This window comes from Pinus tabuliformis, chromosome Q, assembly GCF_031772625.1.
Source record: "Pinus tabuliformis cultivar Carrire ecotype Pingquan chromosome Q, CPIR1, whole genome shotgun sequence".
In the NCBI taxonomy this organism is placed as follows: Eukaryota; Viridiplantae; Streptophyta; class Pinopsida; order Pinales; family Pinaceae; genus Pinus; species Pinus tabuliformis.
In genome coordinates this window covers 56510155-56526731 of record NC_142296.1, presented here as the reverse complement: position 1 = coordinate 56526731, position 16577 = coordinate 56510155, and the positions used below count along the sequence as shown (strand labels likewise).

General features: G+C 39.3%; 1 protein-coding gene across 1 annotated transcript in view; it reads left to right on the top strand.

The window, feature by feature from the left end:
• Positions 1 to 206: 206 nt before the first annotated feature.
• LOC149218274 (exocyst complex component SEC5A-like) overlaps positions 207 to 16577 on the top strand; it is a 309979-nt gene continuing 293608 nt past the window's right edge. Inside the window, 3 exon segments of the mRNA XM_089383884.1 lie at positions 207 to 1031; positions 1773 to 1936; positions 7927 to 8024. Coding sequence (XP_089240010.1) covers positions 618 to 1031; positions 1773 to 1936; positions 7927 to 8024 — 676 coding nt within the window. The 5' untranslated portion in view covers positions 207 to 617.

Below are 16577 nucleotides of genomic sequence, written 5' to 3'. Positions count from 1 at the left end.
TTTCGTTTATTTTATTTTTTATTAGCATTTCTCACACCACAAAGATGTGCTCCACCTATGAGTTTATGAAACATCCGGCTTATTGGGCTACTGCATTGTCAGATTTTATTGGCGGAGCGAATTGACTACATTAGAACGAAGTCATTTATATGCATATGACGATGACACGCTGGCACAGGCCATGTTGCGGTAACTTCATAATTGCCCGCAACTAAGTTTCCAGGTAGACAAAAGTATAAGGAGGAAGGAATGGGTAGTTTTGAATTGTCTACAATACTGCATCCACAGACTACCTTACACAATTTGATTGAACAAATTCAATCAGTCCGAAAATACATGTAAGCTTTTTTTTGACTGGACTCGTCACGGGAAGCTCCGCCCGATCTGTCCTCTCCAGGGCCTGGGATCGAATCTCGCACACCAATTTCAGTGAAGGATGCAAACACAGTAATTAATTCAAGACGGTCCCACTACAACGATCAACGACAGTAGAGTTTTTTTGTTATCGTGGGATTATTTAGAATAGATCGATCCTCCATTGAATCGCTGCAGCGCAGATCTGCGTGTCCAGAAACCCTCCGATCCCTCGGCAGAAACCTTTCTGGAACATTTCTGAGATGTCGAGCGAGGACGACGATCGGGAAGAGGAGGAACTTCTGCAAATGGCATTGAAGGAGCAGGCGCAGAGGGATTTGAATTATCAGCGTATCTGGCAACAGAGGCAAAGTAAGCCAGCGGTCAATTTGAACCCACCGCCGGTGCCTGCTTTGAAGAAACCCCAGCAGCAGCCGCCGCCACCGTCGACTGCAAGAGGCCCGGCCAAACCCCGCCCTCCCGTTGAAGAGGATGAAGAATCGGAAGTCGAGATGCTGAGCATTTCATCGGAGGACGACGACGACGACTTGCCACGAAGAGGATCGTCGTCTCAGTTGAGGACCGCTTCTCGACGAGGAGCGGCCACCAAAGATGGCGACCACGGTGACTGGGACCGAGATGAACCTGACTCCTGGAAACATGTGGATGAAGCCGAGGTAGGTATTTTCAAAAATCCTGCAAAGGTATGCGGGTAAGAGTTGCAGGAATTATATTTCTGTTGGAATTGTAGAAATTTAGCGAAAAAGAATTGTAAAATTAGTCAAATTTACAAGATTTTTACAGATAAAGTCAGCTATTTTGTATGAATTTTTAAAATTTAGTCAAAATATTGTAAAGTTTTATAAGTAAAGTTTCTATATATTTTGTAGAAAAGTCCTGCGATTTTGGAGAATCTTCAAACATTTTGCAAAAACATTGTAAAAATATCTAATATATTTTATGGAAAACTAAAGCAAATTTGTAGAAATCTCGAAGACTTTGCAAAAACGTTAAATTTCCTACTCTATAAGTAATTTACAATATTTTTGGAAAAATAGCGATTTTGTAGAAACTTGAGGTTTCGAAAAAAACCAGAGAAACTTAAATATTTGGCGAAATCATTGTAAAATTTTCAAAGTATTTTGCAGAAAAACATTAGCGAAATTATAATAATCTAATATATTTGGCAAAATCATTGTGAAATTGTCTATAGAGAGAGAGCGTGTGTTAGCGAATTGAGATTTTGAAGTAAAATAATTTCACAGTACAGAAATTGGACAAGTACGCAGTTTTGGGATGGCATAATTTTTGGATTCGTAAAAATTAACCAAGCTGTGAATATTACCCTATACATTTTCTTTGATTATATGTATTGCACAATAAAATCAAGTGTTATTATCGTCCTTTTTGTCAATCAGCTTGCGCGTAGAGTCAGGGAAATGCGGGAAGCGAGGACAGCCCCTGCAGTACAGTCACGGGCAAGAAAAAGCAGCAATGCTTCTGCATTGCCTCGGAAGTCGATGACGGCGTCGGAGTCCTTACCGCGTGGAGGAAATGAATTGGTGGATCCTTTAGGCATCGGGTAATTAGTAATTACACATCTTTCTTTCTTTCTTTTGCATGTTTATTTATGCCCTCCACAAGTGTTGTTTATGCCTTTTCTGAAAATAATTGTTCACTCGCACACCGTCGATGATAAGTGAAGAACTCCAAAATTGCAAGTTTCGTTTGCAGAAAGTGTAGTTCAGAGATTTTTTTTTTTCTTTTGTTATCCTACGAAACAATCTCATCCCATCTCCACACACGTAAGAGAAGAATGGGGTTGCTGTTACCAGTCCAGTTCCCATGGAGCTCACTTGTTTCTTCCCCCGAATTTTCGGATGGAAGGCAGATTGATCGAAAAGCGCATAGGTGGCCGGTGACCGCAAAGGACCCGGTGAGATTTAATCCCGAAACATCTTTGGACCGGCGCATAATAGAATCTACCATTCAACCTAACCCTCAGGGCTGGTTTAGGGAACATGCTTTAAAATGGGTATTGGTGATTTTTACATGCAAAATCCTGTAAATTTTCGGTGTGCCGGAACTTTTGGTTGTTCAATGCAAGTGTTCTACATTGGCGTTCTTATTTCATTTTAAATATAGAGCTGCATAGTGAAAGTGACATGCTGAAAACAGAAAAGCAACATTCCAAAATTAACGCTTACAATAGTAAATGGGCAGATTTGGTTTGTTGGTTGTTAGAATATGTTGAGATTTTCTCAACAGTATTATTCTATCTTATCTTAGAGTCTGTTGAATCTGATATGCACTATATATCTGTGATATATTTTGGTTTCAGGAGTGTAATGGACAAATAATTTTGTGTGTGAGTGCAATACTAATTACTTTGTTGGTATCAGAGCCAGTTCAGCCCCTCTCATGAAAGGGGCTGGAAGATGAGCTCATAGTTACTGTGTTTTTTCTAGAATCATTGTTTGAGAGAGAATCGCTGCTGGAGATGTTGAGCTGTGTGATAGCGCTACTGTCGGAATCAGCTTCTCCATTCTGCCATTGGCCTGCCGCTATGGGGATGTAGGATGAAGCTAGCAAGGACGAGAGGATGATATCGGTCAATAAAATATCCAAGGATCTAACTTGCTCGAGCATGACGGTGGTCAATCTGGGAGTCGTGGTCGGTTCAGAACAATGGGATACGATCGTTGAGGTAATGGTTCAACATGGTGTCTTGTTGCTCTAGTAATTGTTTGTCAAGCCTCTGTGGACGCTGAGAAGGAGCTACACAGAGTGAGGGGAGCCGTCATCCGAAACAGTGTTACCTGGGGCGGATTGAATAGCACATTAATATTGTTTGCAACTTAGATCCGTGCGTAGGCATCACTGGGGTTGGCGTTGTTTAATTAAACCCATCTCGGTAGTGGAATGAATATTATGATCGGTTTGGGCATTCGACATAATCTCCTCTTCTAGAGACTTTATGACCCCCTGTTAGTCCCAACGTCAGTCTCTGGAAATTGATACTTACCAGCTAATAATCATCCTTTGATTAACGCGTTATGACGAGGTAGCTGCGCTGATAGGCCCAAAGGATTATATTTTTGGTCTGTGTAAGAGAGAAAGCAGAAAGTCATTGCAGATTGCCAATACTCGAGATGAAAGTTTTTTTTTCTTTGGCCTCTTTTAAAATGGAGTATTTGGCACTGGAAAAGTTTAATGGACATAATTTTCATATCTGGAAAGTCAAGATTCAGCTACATATGATGAATACAAATTTATGGGGACTAGTAAATGGTACCGAAACTCCACCTACTGATCCCACTCAATTAAGTGCTTGGGAGAAAAGAGAGGAGAGAGCTAAGTTTATAATTGGATTATCTCTCTCAGATTCCCAACTTCATCTTATTGATTTGAAGAAATCATCTGCAGAAAAATATGGGAACATTTGACATTTTGGAAAAAAGGTGGTAAATGCAAAGTTCTCATTAAAATTATGACTTTTTAAACTTAAAATGCAGGAAAAGACATCATTGTCTACTCACATTAATGAAATCAAGTCTATCATGAATCAGTTGGCAGAAATTGGTACCAAGATAGACGAAGAAGATGCAAAAGCAAGCTATATTGTTAAATAGTTTGTCATCAAATTATGACAATGCTATTTTTACATTAAGTCAATTGTCCATGAGAACCTTGGATGAAATTATTGCAGCACTCCTAGCAGAAGAGAAGAGGATGAAATCAGGTGGCACAAAGGACAGATCACATGTTGAGATGGCACTATTCTCCAACGGCAGAGTCAATAAAAACAGGAACTTAGTGGATTGTTTTCACTGCTGAAGACATGGACACACAACATTTAATTGCAAAAATCGTGCTAGAGATCTTTTGAATGGAAAACTTAAAGAGTCAGCTAACATAGCCATTTCTGAAGATACATCAGATGCTGTCTCTGAAGAGTCAATAGATTCTGACAGTGATTATGAATTTACTATTGATCCCCTCAAACTTTTCTAGAGTATAGTTATTTAATTATGTCATATTTTGCATATGTTGATTGTAAGTTTGTATATGTTTAACCGAGAGGTCAAGTTGTATGATTAACTTTTTGAACACATTCAGTACCCAAACAACTATCTTAGATAACTGCCAGATACAACGAGATGGGAGCATGTCGATAGGATGGTACATTTACCTGGCTACTTCTTCTGAGAATTACAACGAGCTATGTAATTTGGCAGAATGAGGTGTCTCAATATTGTTGATCATGACAAGACTACAAGTACATAAACGATGGTCAGAGATAGTTGTGCCTTAAATGAGTCAAATGGGAAGCTCGAAAAATGTGGTGGAGAAAGAGCGTGGTCTGTGAGACTTCAAAGTGGGTAGAAGTGTCAGTGAAGAACGTATCAGACAGATGTCACTTATATGTGAAATGTAATTTGTGACTCTTGTAATAATGTAATTATGTAAGCGTTAAGGGAGGAACTTGGAAATAATGCTTACAATAGTAAATGGGCAGATTTGGTTTGTTGGTTGTTGGAGTCTGTTGAGAGATTTTCTCAACAGTATTCTCCTATCTTAGAATCTGTTGAATCTAATATGCACTATATATATCTGTGATGTATTTTGGTTTCAGGAGTGTAAAAGACAAATAATTGTGTGTGTGAGTGCAATTCTGATTACTTTGTGTTTATGCCCTTTCTGAAAATAATTGTTCACTCGCACACAGTTGATTATAAGTGAAGAACTCCAAAATTGCAAGTTTCATTTGATTAGAAAGTGTAGTTCAGGGATTTTTTTTAATAAATTCCTACGAAGCAATCTCATCCCATCTACACACACGTAAGCGAAGAATGGGGATGCTGTTACCAGTCTAGTTCCCATGGAGCTCACTCCTTTCTTCCCCGGAATTTTCGGATGGAAGGCAGATTGATCACAAATCACATAGGTGGCTGGTGACTGCAAAGGACCCGGTGAGATTTAATCCCAAGACCTCTTTGGACTGGCGCATAATGGAATCTACCAATCAACCTAAGCCTCAGGGCTGGTTTAGGGAATGTGCTTTAGGTATTGGCAATTTTCACATGCAAAATCTTGTAAATTTTCTGTGTGCCAAAACTGTTGGTTGTTCAATGCAAATGTTCTACATTGGCATTCTTATTTCATTTTAAATATAGAACTGCATAGTGGAAGTGACACGCTGAAAACAGAAAAGCAACATTGAAGAAACAGGACAAAGTGGCATGACCTACATAGTGAAACAGGATGATGGACACAACTTAATGCCCTATGGAAAAGAAGAACTTGCATATTCTGTAAAGCACAAACCATAGAATAGACACTTTATCGTAGGCTTCCTAGCCTACGAACTAATTAGAAACAGCTGCCCTAATTTTTATAAATATAAATCTCTTCAATATACTTTGACCCACAGGAACCATGGTGAACTAAGAAATTTCATAGCCAAGAAAAAGAATCTTAACAACTGACCTTTTTAATCAAATTTTGGTTAAATATTGCAATGTTCTACAGGGATGTGTCACCCCCATGTTTTCCAAACTCCAGGGATAGAGGGATGCGTCGATCCCATGATTACCACACTTTGGGGATGGGGTGACACTTGGGGAATCGTTTGCCCATGTCTTCTTTAAGTAGGAATACATGGGAAACATTTTCCAAGTGTGGGGGACATGTTTTTCCAAAAGGGCGATGTTTGGACACCCTCCTCCCCCAGAAGGGGATGTTTGGATGACCCCTCCCCTAGAAGGGAAACGTTTGGACACCCTTTTCCTTTTTGTCCAACAACCCAGGAACACAGAACAAAGATAGGGGATAGAGTTTTGAGTTGTCTGTGACCATGGTAATCAAGGGTAATATTAAATTTTTGAAGGAAAGGGATTACTTATATTTTTAACATTACTGTTAATTGTCTCAGGATGTTTGAGAGTGGTTTCAATTTCATTAGACTTCATATGGAAAAAGTAGAATTTCATGGGAAGGGGATGTCGGGGTCCTAGTATAGGGTCCCTTCATAAAATTAAGAAAAAAAAATAATAAATCCCAACCATAGCAATCCATCCCATTCAAATTCATCATTGTGCAATTCAAAGGAAATGCTATAATCTTGAAATTTTGGGATGCTCTGACATGTCCCCGTAGTGCATCTCCCTGCTTCCGCACTCCCCTATCCGGAAACTTGGTGGAATAAGGAAATATTGAGTAAATCTGATTCTGATGAAAGGGGATCTTACAGAGCAGATTGGTTTAATTGGAAGTTAAAAGACAAAGAAAACGAAACAATAGATAATGGAGAGCATTGGTTAACTTATCTTCACAATTTGAAGTTTTAACAAATGCCTTAAGTTATCTTTCTGGCCTTTAAATTGAGAAATATATATAATAGAGCTGGATTCTAATGTGAATTTTGTGTCTGGTCATCCCGTTATGGTTCAAGATATTGTAAAATTCAGCATTTAAATTGAAAATAAGTGTATTGAAGAAACTCTGCTCATTTAATAGCTGAATGAAATATAGCCCTTACATTTTGCCATTTTGTTCTTTGCACGACTGTCTGTAAGTTTACTGATTAGTTGCCAGCAATTTGCGGCCATAGCTCTGGTTATTGTCGGCTCACTGGCTCAGTTATTGGCCCTATAGTCGTTAGCTATAGTGAATGTAAGACCCTTTAATGAGCTGAATAACAATAAAGATCTTCCAGTTAATTGCATAACAATTACCTAAAAACTCTAGCAGCTTTTTCTTCAACCTTATTTAAAGGAGATCTATAAGGACATTACTTAATTGTGTGTAATGTTTTCCAACTGCATATGTTAGTCACGTTTGCCCTAACTATCTTTGGGAAGAACCTCAAGGTATTACTTTGTGTTCAAAATTTTGGGCTTAGTTGGTTTTACTTTTGCTTCTTGTAGGTTATCGTAAATCTAGATGAGAACACGGTACCATGCCAGCAGTTTGATGATTAAAGAGTAGCAGTTAATTGTCACACATGTCACAGCAAAGCTGTCCTGTAGAGTAATAATGCAAATCTAACTTTAGCAAAACAAGCTATTTTAACAGTGGCAAATAGCCAAGGCTAAGAAAGGACCAAAGACTATTAGGTGGGGAGAATACCAACTATCTTTGTTTAATAGATTTGAAGTTGGAACACCGTAAGAAATTTTTTCATCCAAATCTCTGTTTGTGTACCTATCTTCTTCGCTCACTGCTGCCAGGCTGCATTCCTCAGATTACTTCACTGTTGATTCAGAGTCCAATGTGGCATCAGTTAATATTTAATGTGACATCAATTAGTAATTTCCATCAGATAGTTAACATGTTCGTTTCACAATTGGACAATGTCTAGTTTCTAGAAGAAGACTTAAATTAGTAACAGATGACATACCTGTCCACTAAAAATAACATAGTTCTACTAAAGCAGAAGTAAACTTTCACATTATACTATTTCTATTAAATGTTTTGCAACTTCTGTTGTTGGACTATATTTAATTTGATTTCCATAGGTTGTGTACAGTCACTGGGTTTATAAACTTACAGATTTGTGTGTTTATGCAGGGTTATCGATTTAAAGTCCTTAACATTAGTAAGTGACAATGCCGTTACTTCACCATCACAGAAGGAAATTTCTACACCTCGAGATCCTGGTTTAAGAGGTATCTCTATCCTGGTTTCTGTTTTCACCCCCTTTGACAAAAGAATATGTATTCATGACAACTTCTATTTCAGTCATTTACATTGTATCTGAAACAAATACTGCTTCTATAAATCACAGAAATTGTGACGTAGGTTCTTAACATGTCAAGTACGTAGTAGTGATTGTCCATTAAATTACTGCTTACTTGTGCAATGATTAATGCCATTGCATATCTATTTCCTGGAAAACAATAAAGTCTGGAGATGTTACCAGCAATTTCTGCTTGGTAGGATGTTCTCATCAACGAAAGAGATATGAGAGTAAAGGGATAGCAATTATCAGACTTTGATGACCTTTTAATAAGCATAAAATACAACAATACATCTTCACGATGTTAATATTAACCAAACTAGTATTTCCACTCCTACTTGTGGGGCAACTCAAACTCCAAAGTAGGAAATCAACTGATCATGCTGGAGAAACTGGCCAACTTTCAAAGGTTATGGTTGAGGTTAGAAAGACACAAAGACTGGGAGAATTTCCAACTTCAGAGATGCATAATGAGGGAGCTGAGATCAAATTTTCAAATTAAAAAGTGTGCTCCTACAAGGTGACTGTTCCTGAAGGACTCAAGTTGCACCTAAGAAGGGAGTCACACTTAATTTAATTGTTGTCTTGATGCTGATGGAATCATATTGTTATAAGTGAAGAAACTTTAGGCATTTGTTGAGCTTGCAAAGTGAAATGAATTATGCACAATTACAAAGAAATAGAGTATACCATTCTGCAAATCAGCAAAAAGGAACCAGTGGGACTGCATGATGGATTCTATAGAATACATTTATGGGGGTGCATGTGGCATTGATGAGCTAAGTACACATGCACAAATTCTATAGACAAAAATGAAAATTGAAAAATATTATGGGTGTAAAGTAGACAGTTAAGCAAAGTGCTATAAAGTTCTTAATCAGTAATAATTTCAGCTATTCAAGAATGTGATTTGGTTAAGAAATTATCGATGTTGTGCAATTTTCTGTAGGATTCATGTAAGCTCTAAATGAAGATGCATTTACATCTTTCAAGGCGGATCTCATCTACAAATAATTACTAAGATAATTTTGCTATCATGACAATAATTTCAACTTTGTGTCTTGGTAGTATTAGTATTTTGTAAAATTTGTTTGCTACTTAGTACTTACCCCCAACTTCTTCACACTTCGCACATACCATTGAGTTTGATTGGGACCCTTTCCTTGACCTATATGCTAGCATCTACTCTTGGTGAGGTCATCCTTTGGGTGGACTTCAATGCCCATAATAGGGATTTAGAAGTAAGACTTCATGACATATTTGAGGACACCCTTTGCATGGAAGAGATTGACTCGAGTAGTTTTAATTTCACACGCTCTGGATAAGGCAAGGTTGGTATGAGACCTGTATTTAGGCCATTAATGTGTATAATTAATGCAATAGCTAATATATTCATACAGGAGCAGGTTGAGCTACAGCAAATTGAAACTGGTCATAATAAATGGCTGGGTACAACATAGTTTACAGGCTAAGTTTTTTGCCCAAAACAACCTTATCTACCTGACCTGAATGTTGAAAACCCCCATGCAATGGTATGAATGTCAATAAAAATGAACCACAGTAATTACAACAAGAGACATGGTAATGGGGGAGCAACGGGGAGATTGAGACAGTCTGTCAAAATTGCGACAACTATTAGCAAACTATTTAATTTAACATGGAACCATAAACCTGAACAAAACACATAATCAGCTTGCAGAAGTGTTGGCATTTAACCCATGTAACATCTCAACCATGATACCTTGAGGACATTGGAATGGACAGGTGAGAATTGCATTATAATTTTTCGAGTAATGAAATGGTTGTTGTTGCATTATGAGTTGAAATGGAGGAGGTTTATCTACTCGGGCCTTGGAAAGAAACATGTAGCTTGTGTTTGAGATGGTGAAATTAACCCAAGCCGACACCAAAAAAAATATTTTGTGATTACCCACATTAATACGTTGTTCTCTCAATGAAACAAAAGTATAGATATTACATTGCTGTTGGGGATTGTATGCAGCGATGAGGCAACTAGCCATGAAACAAATGCATGGCTCACATTCAGGGGCCAGGGGTTCAACAATTAATATCATAAGGGCATATAAAAACTTTGCAACCATCACAATGTTTTCCAAACTGATGGAAAAGACCAGTGACAAGTGGGTTATGGCCTCTGCATGTAGCTGTCCTAACTTTAAACAGAGAGAACCCACAAGCACCCCAAGCCTGCCATTTTGGGGGTTGTGCTTTTTCTTTAAACAAAATTTGTATGCATGTCGATTACAAGCAGAGCGATATAAAACAAAGCATGGGGAAGTGAAATGGAGAAATAATGTTAAAGTTGGCAACTAGGGCCAAAATCCATTTGGACAGCTCATATGATGAAGCTCATATTTTTATTGGATTCCTCTTTCCGAGAGGTGTAGGTTTGATCTAAAGATCATCTCATTCTGACATGTACAAATGGAATTATGAATTTATTTCGTTTATGGACAAATTGTCAAGGTCGGTCAACAAACCAATGTAGGCTCAAAAGTCCAAAAGACATGTTTTTTCATCCTCAACCTTGCATATAAATAGAAGGTGCTGCTACCTCATTTGGACATCATTCATTCACACATATCTCTCTCTCCTCATCTGCAACTTCAGGACAGCCTTCTTCTCCTCCACACGTGTGAAGGGTTGACTGCGATTTTCTGTTTCCAGCGTTGACCAAGGTGCAGGAAGTTTGACCAGCATTGACCGGGCAGTGCTGACCTTGTTTGACTGCGATTTTTGTGGGAATATTTCTGTTTGGGCAGGCCACATTCTTTGGCATAGAAACCAAGATTTTATGTGCTGTTTGACCAGTGTTGACCGCAGGTTTGGCTCTGCTTTGACCGAGTTTGACTGATATTTTCGGGACTGTTTTGGGCTGATTCGCACTATCCTTAGAGGCTGAGTTGACTAGGTTTGACCGAGCTGATTTGGAGGAAGATTTCTGCTAAGTTGATCAGCGTTGACTTTCTGGTTAGGGCATCCTATTGACTACAGTTTGACTGGATAGATTTCAATGTAATTGGGCAAGTGAATTTTGTATATTGTACTCTCTTTCTTTGTTGAACTTTTGAAGGATAATAAGAAGACTTGATCAAAGGGTTTCCCCACATTGGGGTTTTTCCCTAGCATCCGCCAAATATTGTGTCCTCTTGTCTTGGCTTGTCTTCTGCTTTTTATTTATGTTCTATCGACATTTACTGTCATGTTAATGTGATTTCTAATTTGGAAATTGATATTGGGCTAATAAGGAAAATTGAAGTAAATTGCTCTTAAGCATAGAACATACCATTGTTATCTAAAATTAACATGGTATCAGAGCTGAGGTGAAGACAAAGCCCAAACAAGAGTGAAAAGAGAAATCATTGAGAAGAGCAATCACTGAGATTTGTTAGACAAGGACAAGAGTCAATGGCCTCCACATCTTACTTCAAGCCTGATGACAAGCTCAATGATAAGTCTGATTATCATGCATGGAAGATGTCTCTTGATTTGACTTTGGAAGAGCAGGATGTTATGGACTATGTGCAGGGAAAGATCACTGAACCTCCTTCAAATGCATCGGCTACCGCTAAGACAAAGTACAAGAAAGGTGAAGTCAAAGCAAAGAAGATCATCAAGGATTCTATTAACAAGCATTTGGTTGCATACATCTCTGATTTGAACACATCCAAGGAGATGTATGACAGGTTGGTTGGCATGTTCAGGGTTAGCAATGCAAACCAAGTCCTCTTTCTCAAAAATAAGTTGAAGGACATAAAGAAGCAAAGAGGTGAAGATATCCAATCCTACTTCATGAGGATTACCGAGATAAAAAATGATTGTCTTTCAATTGGAGAAGTTATTGCTGATAGGAAGCTCACTCTCATTGCCCTTGGAGAATCCCTTCATGAATGGCATGTGTTCAACACTACTATCCTCAACAATGACATGATTCCAGGTTTTAATAAATTGTTGACTAGATGCACTCAAGAAGAAACAAGGATGACGGAGAGAGACATGCCTTCAAATAGGATTGAACCTACAACATTCTCCGCTCATGCTAAAAAGAAGAACAATGTAGCTTCAAAGAAGCAATTTCAAAGAAAACCGAGATTCAAAGATGGAAGGAAGGGAGGAGGCTTCATTTGTAACGAGTTTGGCCACTATGCTAGGGAGTGTCCTAATAGAAGGGATACACCTCATGATGATGATAACTACAACCACAACAATTTCAAGGGCAACAACAATCAAAGGAATGGCATATTCAACAACAAAGGAAAAAGGAATGCTCTCGCTACTAAACATGGAAATGGTCGACCTCCCAAAAGATCAAGAAACTTCAGGTATGATGAATTTAATGTTGTAGATAACAAGCAAAAAGAATTTTATCTTATATCTGCCCTCTCTATTGCCTCTCCATCGGATACCTTGTGAAATTGGTTGATTTATAGTGGTGCCTCAAGGCACTTCATTAGGTATAAGGAAGCTCTTTCAAATCTAATAGAAAACGATACAAATTTGGAGATCATTGGGGACAATGACACCTATCCCGTGAAGGGAGTTGGGAATGTTACTCTTAAATTGAATAAAGGCATCACCATTCATTTACAAGAAGTACTATATGTACCTGATCTAAAGAAGAACCTGGTATCTATCTCGGCGATGGAGGACAAAGGATTCAAGGTGGTATTCATTGATGGAAAGGTACGTGCTTAGAAAAGAAATATCAAAGAAACATTTACTTTTGGATTCAGGGTTGATAGCGTATATCAAGTTGGAGGAAGCCCATTGGGAGCTATGTCTTGCGACACATCTCTTCAATCCAAATTATGGCACTGGAGGTTTGCTCATCTACATTATAAGGCTCTACTCGATGTGATGAAGATGGTGATAGGTATGCCCGAATTTAAAGTAGAACATGAAGGTGTTTGTTAGGGATGTGCCGAAGGAAAACATGCAAGGGGACCATTCCCCTCAAGTGATAGCAAGTCTATCAACATTTTGCAATTGGTTCATTCTGATCTATCTGGTATGATGCTTGTGATATCCTTGGGTGGATATTTATATTATGCTATCTTTGTGGATGATTTCTCTCGCAAAACTTGGATATATTTCTTGAAGGAGGACGAAGTATTCTCATGGTTCTGTTTTTTCAAAGCCTTGGTCGAAAATCAAACCGGGAAGAAGATCAAAATATTGAGGATCGATAATGGAACCAAATATGAATTAAATGAGTTCAATGACTATTGTAGAGAAGCTGGCATTAAGAGGGAGAGTACTACCGCATATACTCTCGAGCAAAAATGGTATTGCTGAAAGGAAGAACCATTCTATTATAGAAGCCACTCGTCCCATGCTTCATGATCAAAGTCTTCCAAAGTTCTTATGGGCGAAAACTGCCAACACTGGCATGTATATTCAAAGTAGATGCCCTCATCAAGCGTTGAACTCCAAAACTCCCGAAGAAGTTTTCACCTGTAAGAAACCTGATGTTTTTCATTTTATAATTTTTGGTAGCCCCGTATATTTTCATGTGTCGAAAGAAAAGAGAAGCAAATTGGATGCATCTTGGAAGAAAGGAACATTTGTGGGCTACAATAAAACCTCTAAGGCATATAAAATCTATGTGCCTGGTCAAAGAGAAGTGGAGATAAGTCACGATGTCACCTTTGATGAAGATGCTGCCCTTGGGAAGATTAGTGACCTTCCTATTCCAAGGAAGGACAAAGAAGCAGATACAGGAAAGTAGGGAGAACCACAAGAGCAGCCAATGCTCGATGTTGAAGGATCAATGGATCCCATTGATCCACCTCCTCATGAGCTCTCCTCCTAAAAAAGGAGACCTTCATGGCTTAGGGAAACTCTCGAAGATGCCGAGAGACATATTGCACCAAGGGGGACATTTTGTGAAAGTAAGAAGACGAATAGGTACCAAGGGTACTTAAATGCCATAAACACCATTGTTCAAATTGAGCCTTGCACATTCAAAGAAGCTGTGAAGCACCAAGTTTGGAAGGATGCTATGAACGAAGAGTATGAGATGATTATGAATAATGATGTCTGGGATATGGTCCCTAGACCCAAGGACAAATCCGTTGTCACCTCAAAATGGCTCTACAAGATCAAGCATGGCGCTGATGGAAGTACTAAAAAGTTCAAGGCCATGTTTGTTGTTCGAGGCTTCTCTCAAAAGGAAGGTGTGGACTACGATGAGATATTTGCACCAATTGTCCGATATACCACCATCCGTTCGATTATAGCCCTTGTTGCCTCACAAGGATGGAACCCACACCAGATGGATGTCAAAATCACCTTCTTGCATGGTTCAATTAAGGAGGAAGTCTATGTAAAACAACCCAAGGGGTTCGAAGTTCAAGATTGTCAGAGACATGTATGCAGGTTGAAGAAAACCCTCTATGGGTTGAAGCAAGCCCCTAAGGCTTGGTATGATAGGATTGATAGCTATCTTATGAAGCTAGGATTTACAAGGAGTGATGCTAATCTTAACCTATACTTCAAGATTGAAAAGGACAAGCTTCTCATTCTGGTCCTTTATCTGGATTATCTCTTTCTGATAGGTGATGACCCTCTCATTCATCAATGTAAGAGGGAGTTGGCTTTCGAGTTTGAAATGAGGGACCTAGGACTGTTGCATTATTTCCTAGGATTAGAGGTCTGGCAAAAGCCAGGTGATATTTTCCTTTCTCAAGGAAAATACATTGTGAAGCTACTTGAAAGTTTTGGGATGGTGGACTACAAGTCCGTGACTACTTCGATGGAACTTAACTTCAAGAAGTTATGCAAAAGTGTTGTTGGGCCCGATTTGGGAAATCCTTCTAAGTATCGTTAACTCGTGGGGGCCCTGATGTTCTTAATGAAGTCCTGTTCGGACATATGTTTTGCAGTGAATACATTGAGTTAGTTTATGGTCGAGCCTCATCACATACATTGGATTGCTGCCAAGAATCTCTTGAGATATCTCCGGGGCACAATCACCTATGGACTGAGATACACTGCCTAGAGTGTGAGGCTCCATTGTTATTCAGATGTTGACTGAGTTGGCAGTGTGGTGGATCGTAAAAGCACACCGGGATGTTGCTTCTCTCTAGGTTCTGCTTCGATATCCTAGATGAGTAGGAAGCAGAAGTTGGTTGCTTTGAGCACCGCTGAGGTTGAATATATTGCTGCTAGTATGGCCTCCTGTGAAGCTGTTTGGTTGAGGAAGCTCTTTAGTGAGTTGTTTGGAGATGTTCTAGATACCATCGTGATCTTCTGCGATAACCAAAGTGGGATTCGTCTTTATGAGAATCCCATGTTTCATGACCACTCTAAGCATATTGATATCAGGTACCACTTTATCCGGGATATGGTACAATGGGGAGCAATAAGGCTCCATCTCATCGGGATTGATAATCAGGTCGCAGATATTCTTATGAAGCCCCCAACGAAGGTCAAATTCTTAACCTTCCGTGAACGACTTAGAGTCGTGGAGAGACCCTCTTATGAGTGTCCCGTTTGATTTGGATATTGAGCTCTGGGAGCTCCGAGGGGCTTGGGGTACTTCTTGGAGCGATGAGCGACCATAGGGTGAGTGGTTCACCTTCCCCTAGTGGTGCGCAATGTACAGGGTGAGTGGTTCACTTTTCCTTGTGATACTCCATGATTGTTGAGATATGCATAGGATTAGTGGTTCACTTTCTCCTATGGCATCTGAGCAGGATGAGTGGTTCACCTTCTCCTACCGATACATCCTACCCATGCAGTTTGGGACTCATGGGAAGTACCTCTCATCTGGCCGATGAGTAGGGAAATGAGGATAGGGACCATAATACTACCGATGGATGCATCATGTACTACCGTACTCCTTATGCTAGGATGTTTGATATTGATTTGGGATCAATGCAAATTGACATTGGGTTAGTGGAGAGTGGTGTGATACAGTCTCGATTATTAGAGACCGACTTCGGGTCAGTGGAGAATGGTGTGACACATTCTCGATCATTTCTGCTTCAATATTTCTTCATGGTTCAGTAGAGCAGAGCAGAGTGGAACAGGGATGCCAGAGATGGTATAGATTGACAGATGATTTGGCAGGTGGAGTTCTTCCTAGTTGAGAGGGAGTGTTAAATTTGGCAACGAGGGCCAAACTCCACCTTGGACAACTCATATGATGAAGTTGATATTTTTAGTGGATTCCTCCTTTTGAGAGGTGTAGGATTGACCTAGAGATCATCTCATTTTGACATGTACAAATGGAATTATGAATTTATTTCATTTATGGACAAATTGTCAAGGTCAGTCAACAAGCTAATGTAGGCTCAAAAGCCCAAAAAACATGACTTTTCACCCTCAATGTTGCATATAAAGAGAAGGTGCATCTCCCTCATTTGGACATCATTCATTCTCACACATATCTCTCTCCTCATCTGATTGGGTCGTACAACTTTAGGACAACCTTCATCTCCTCCACACGTGCGAAGGG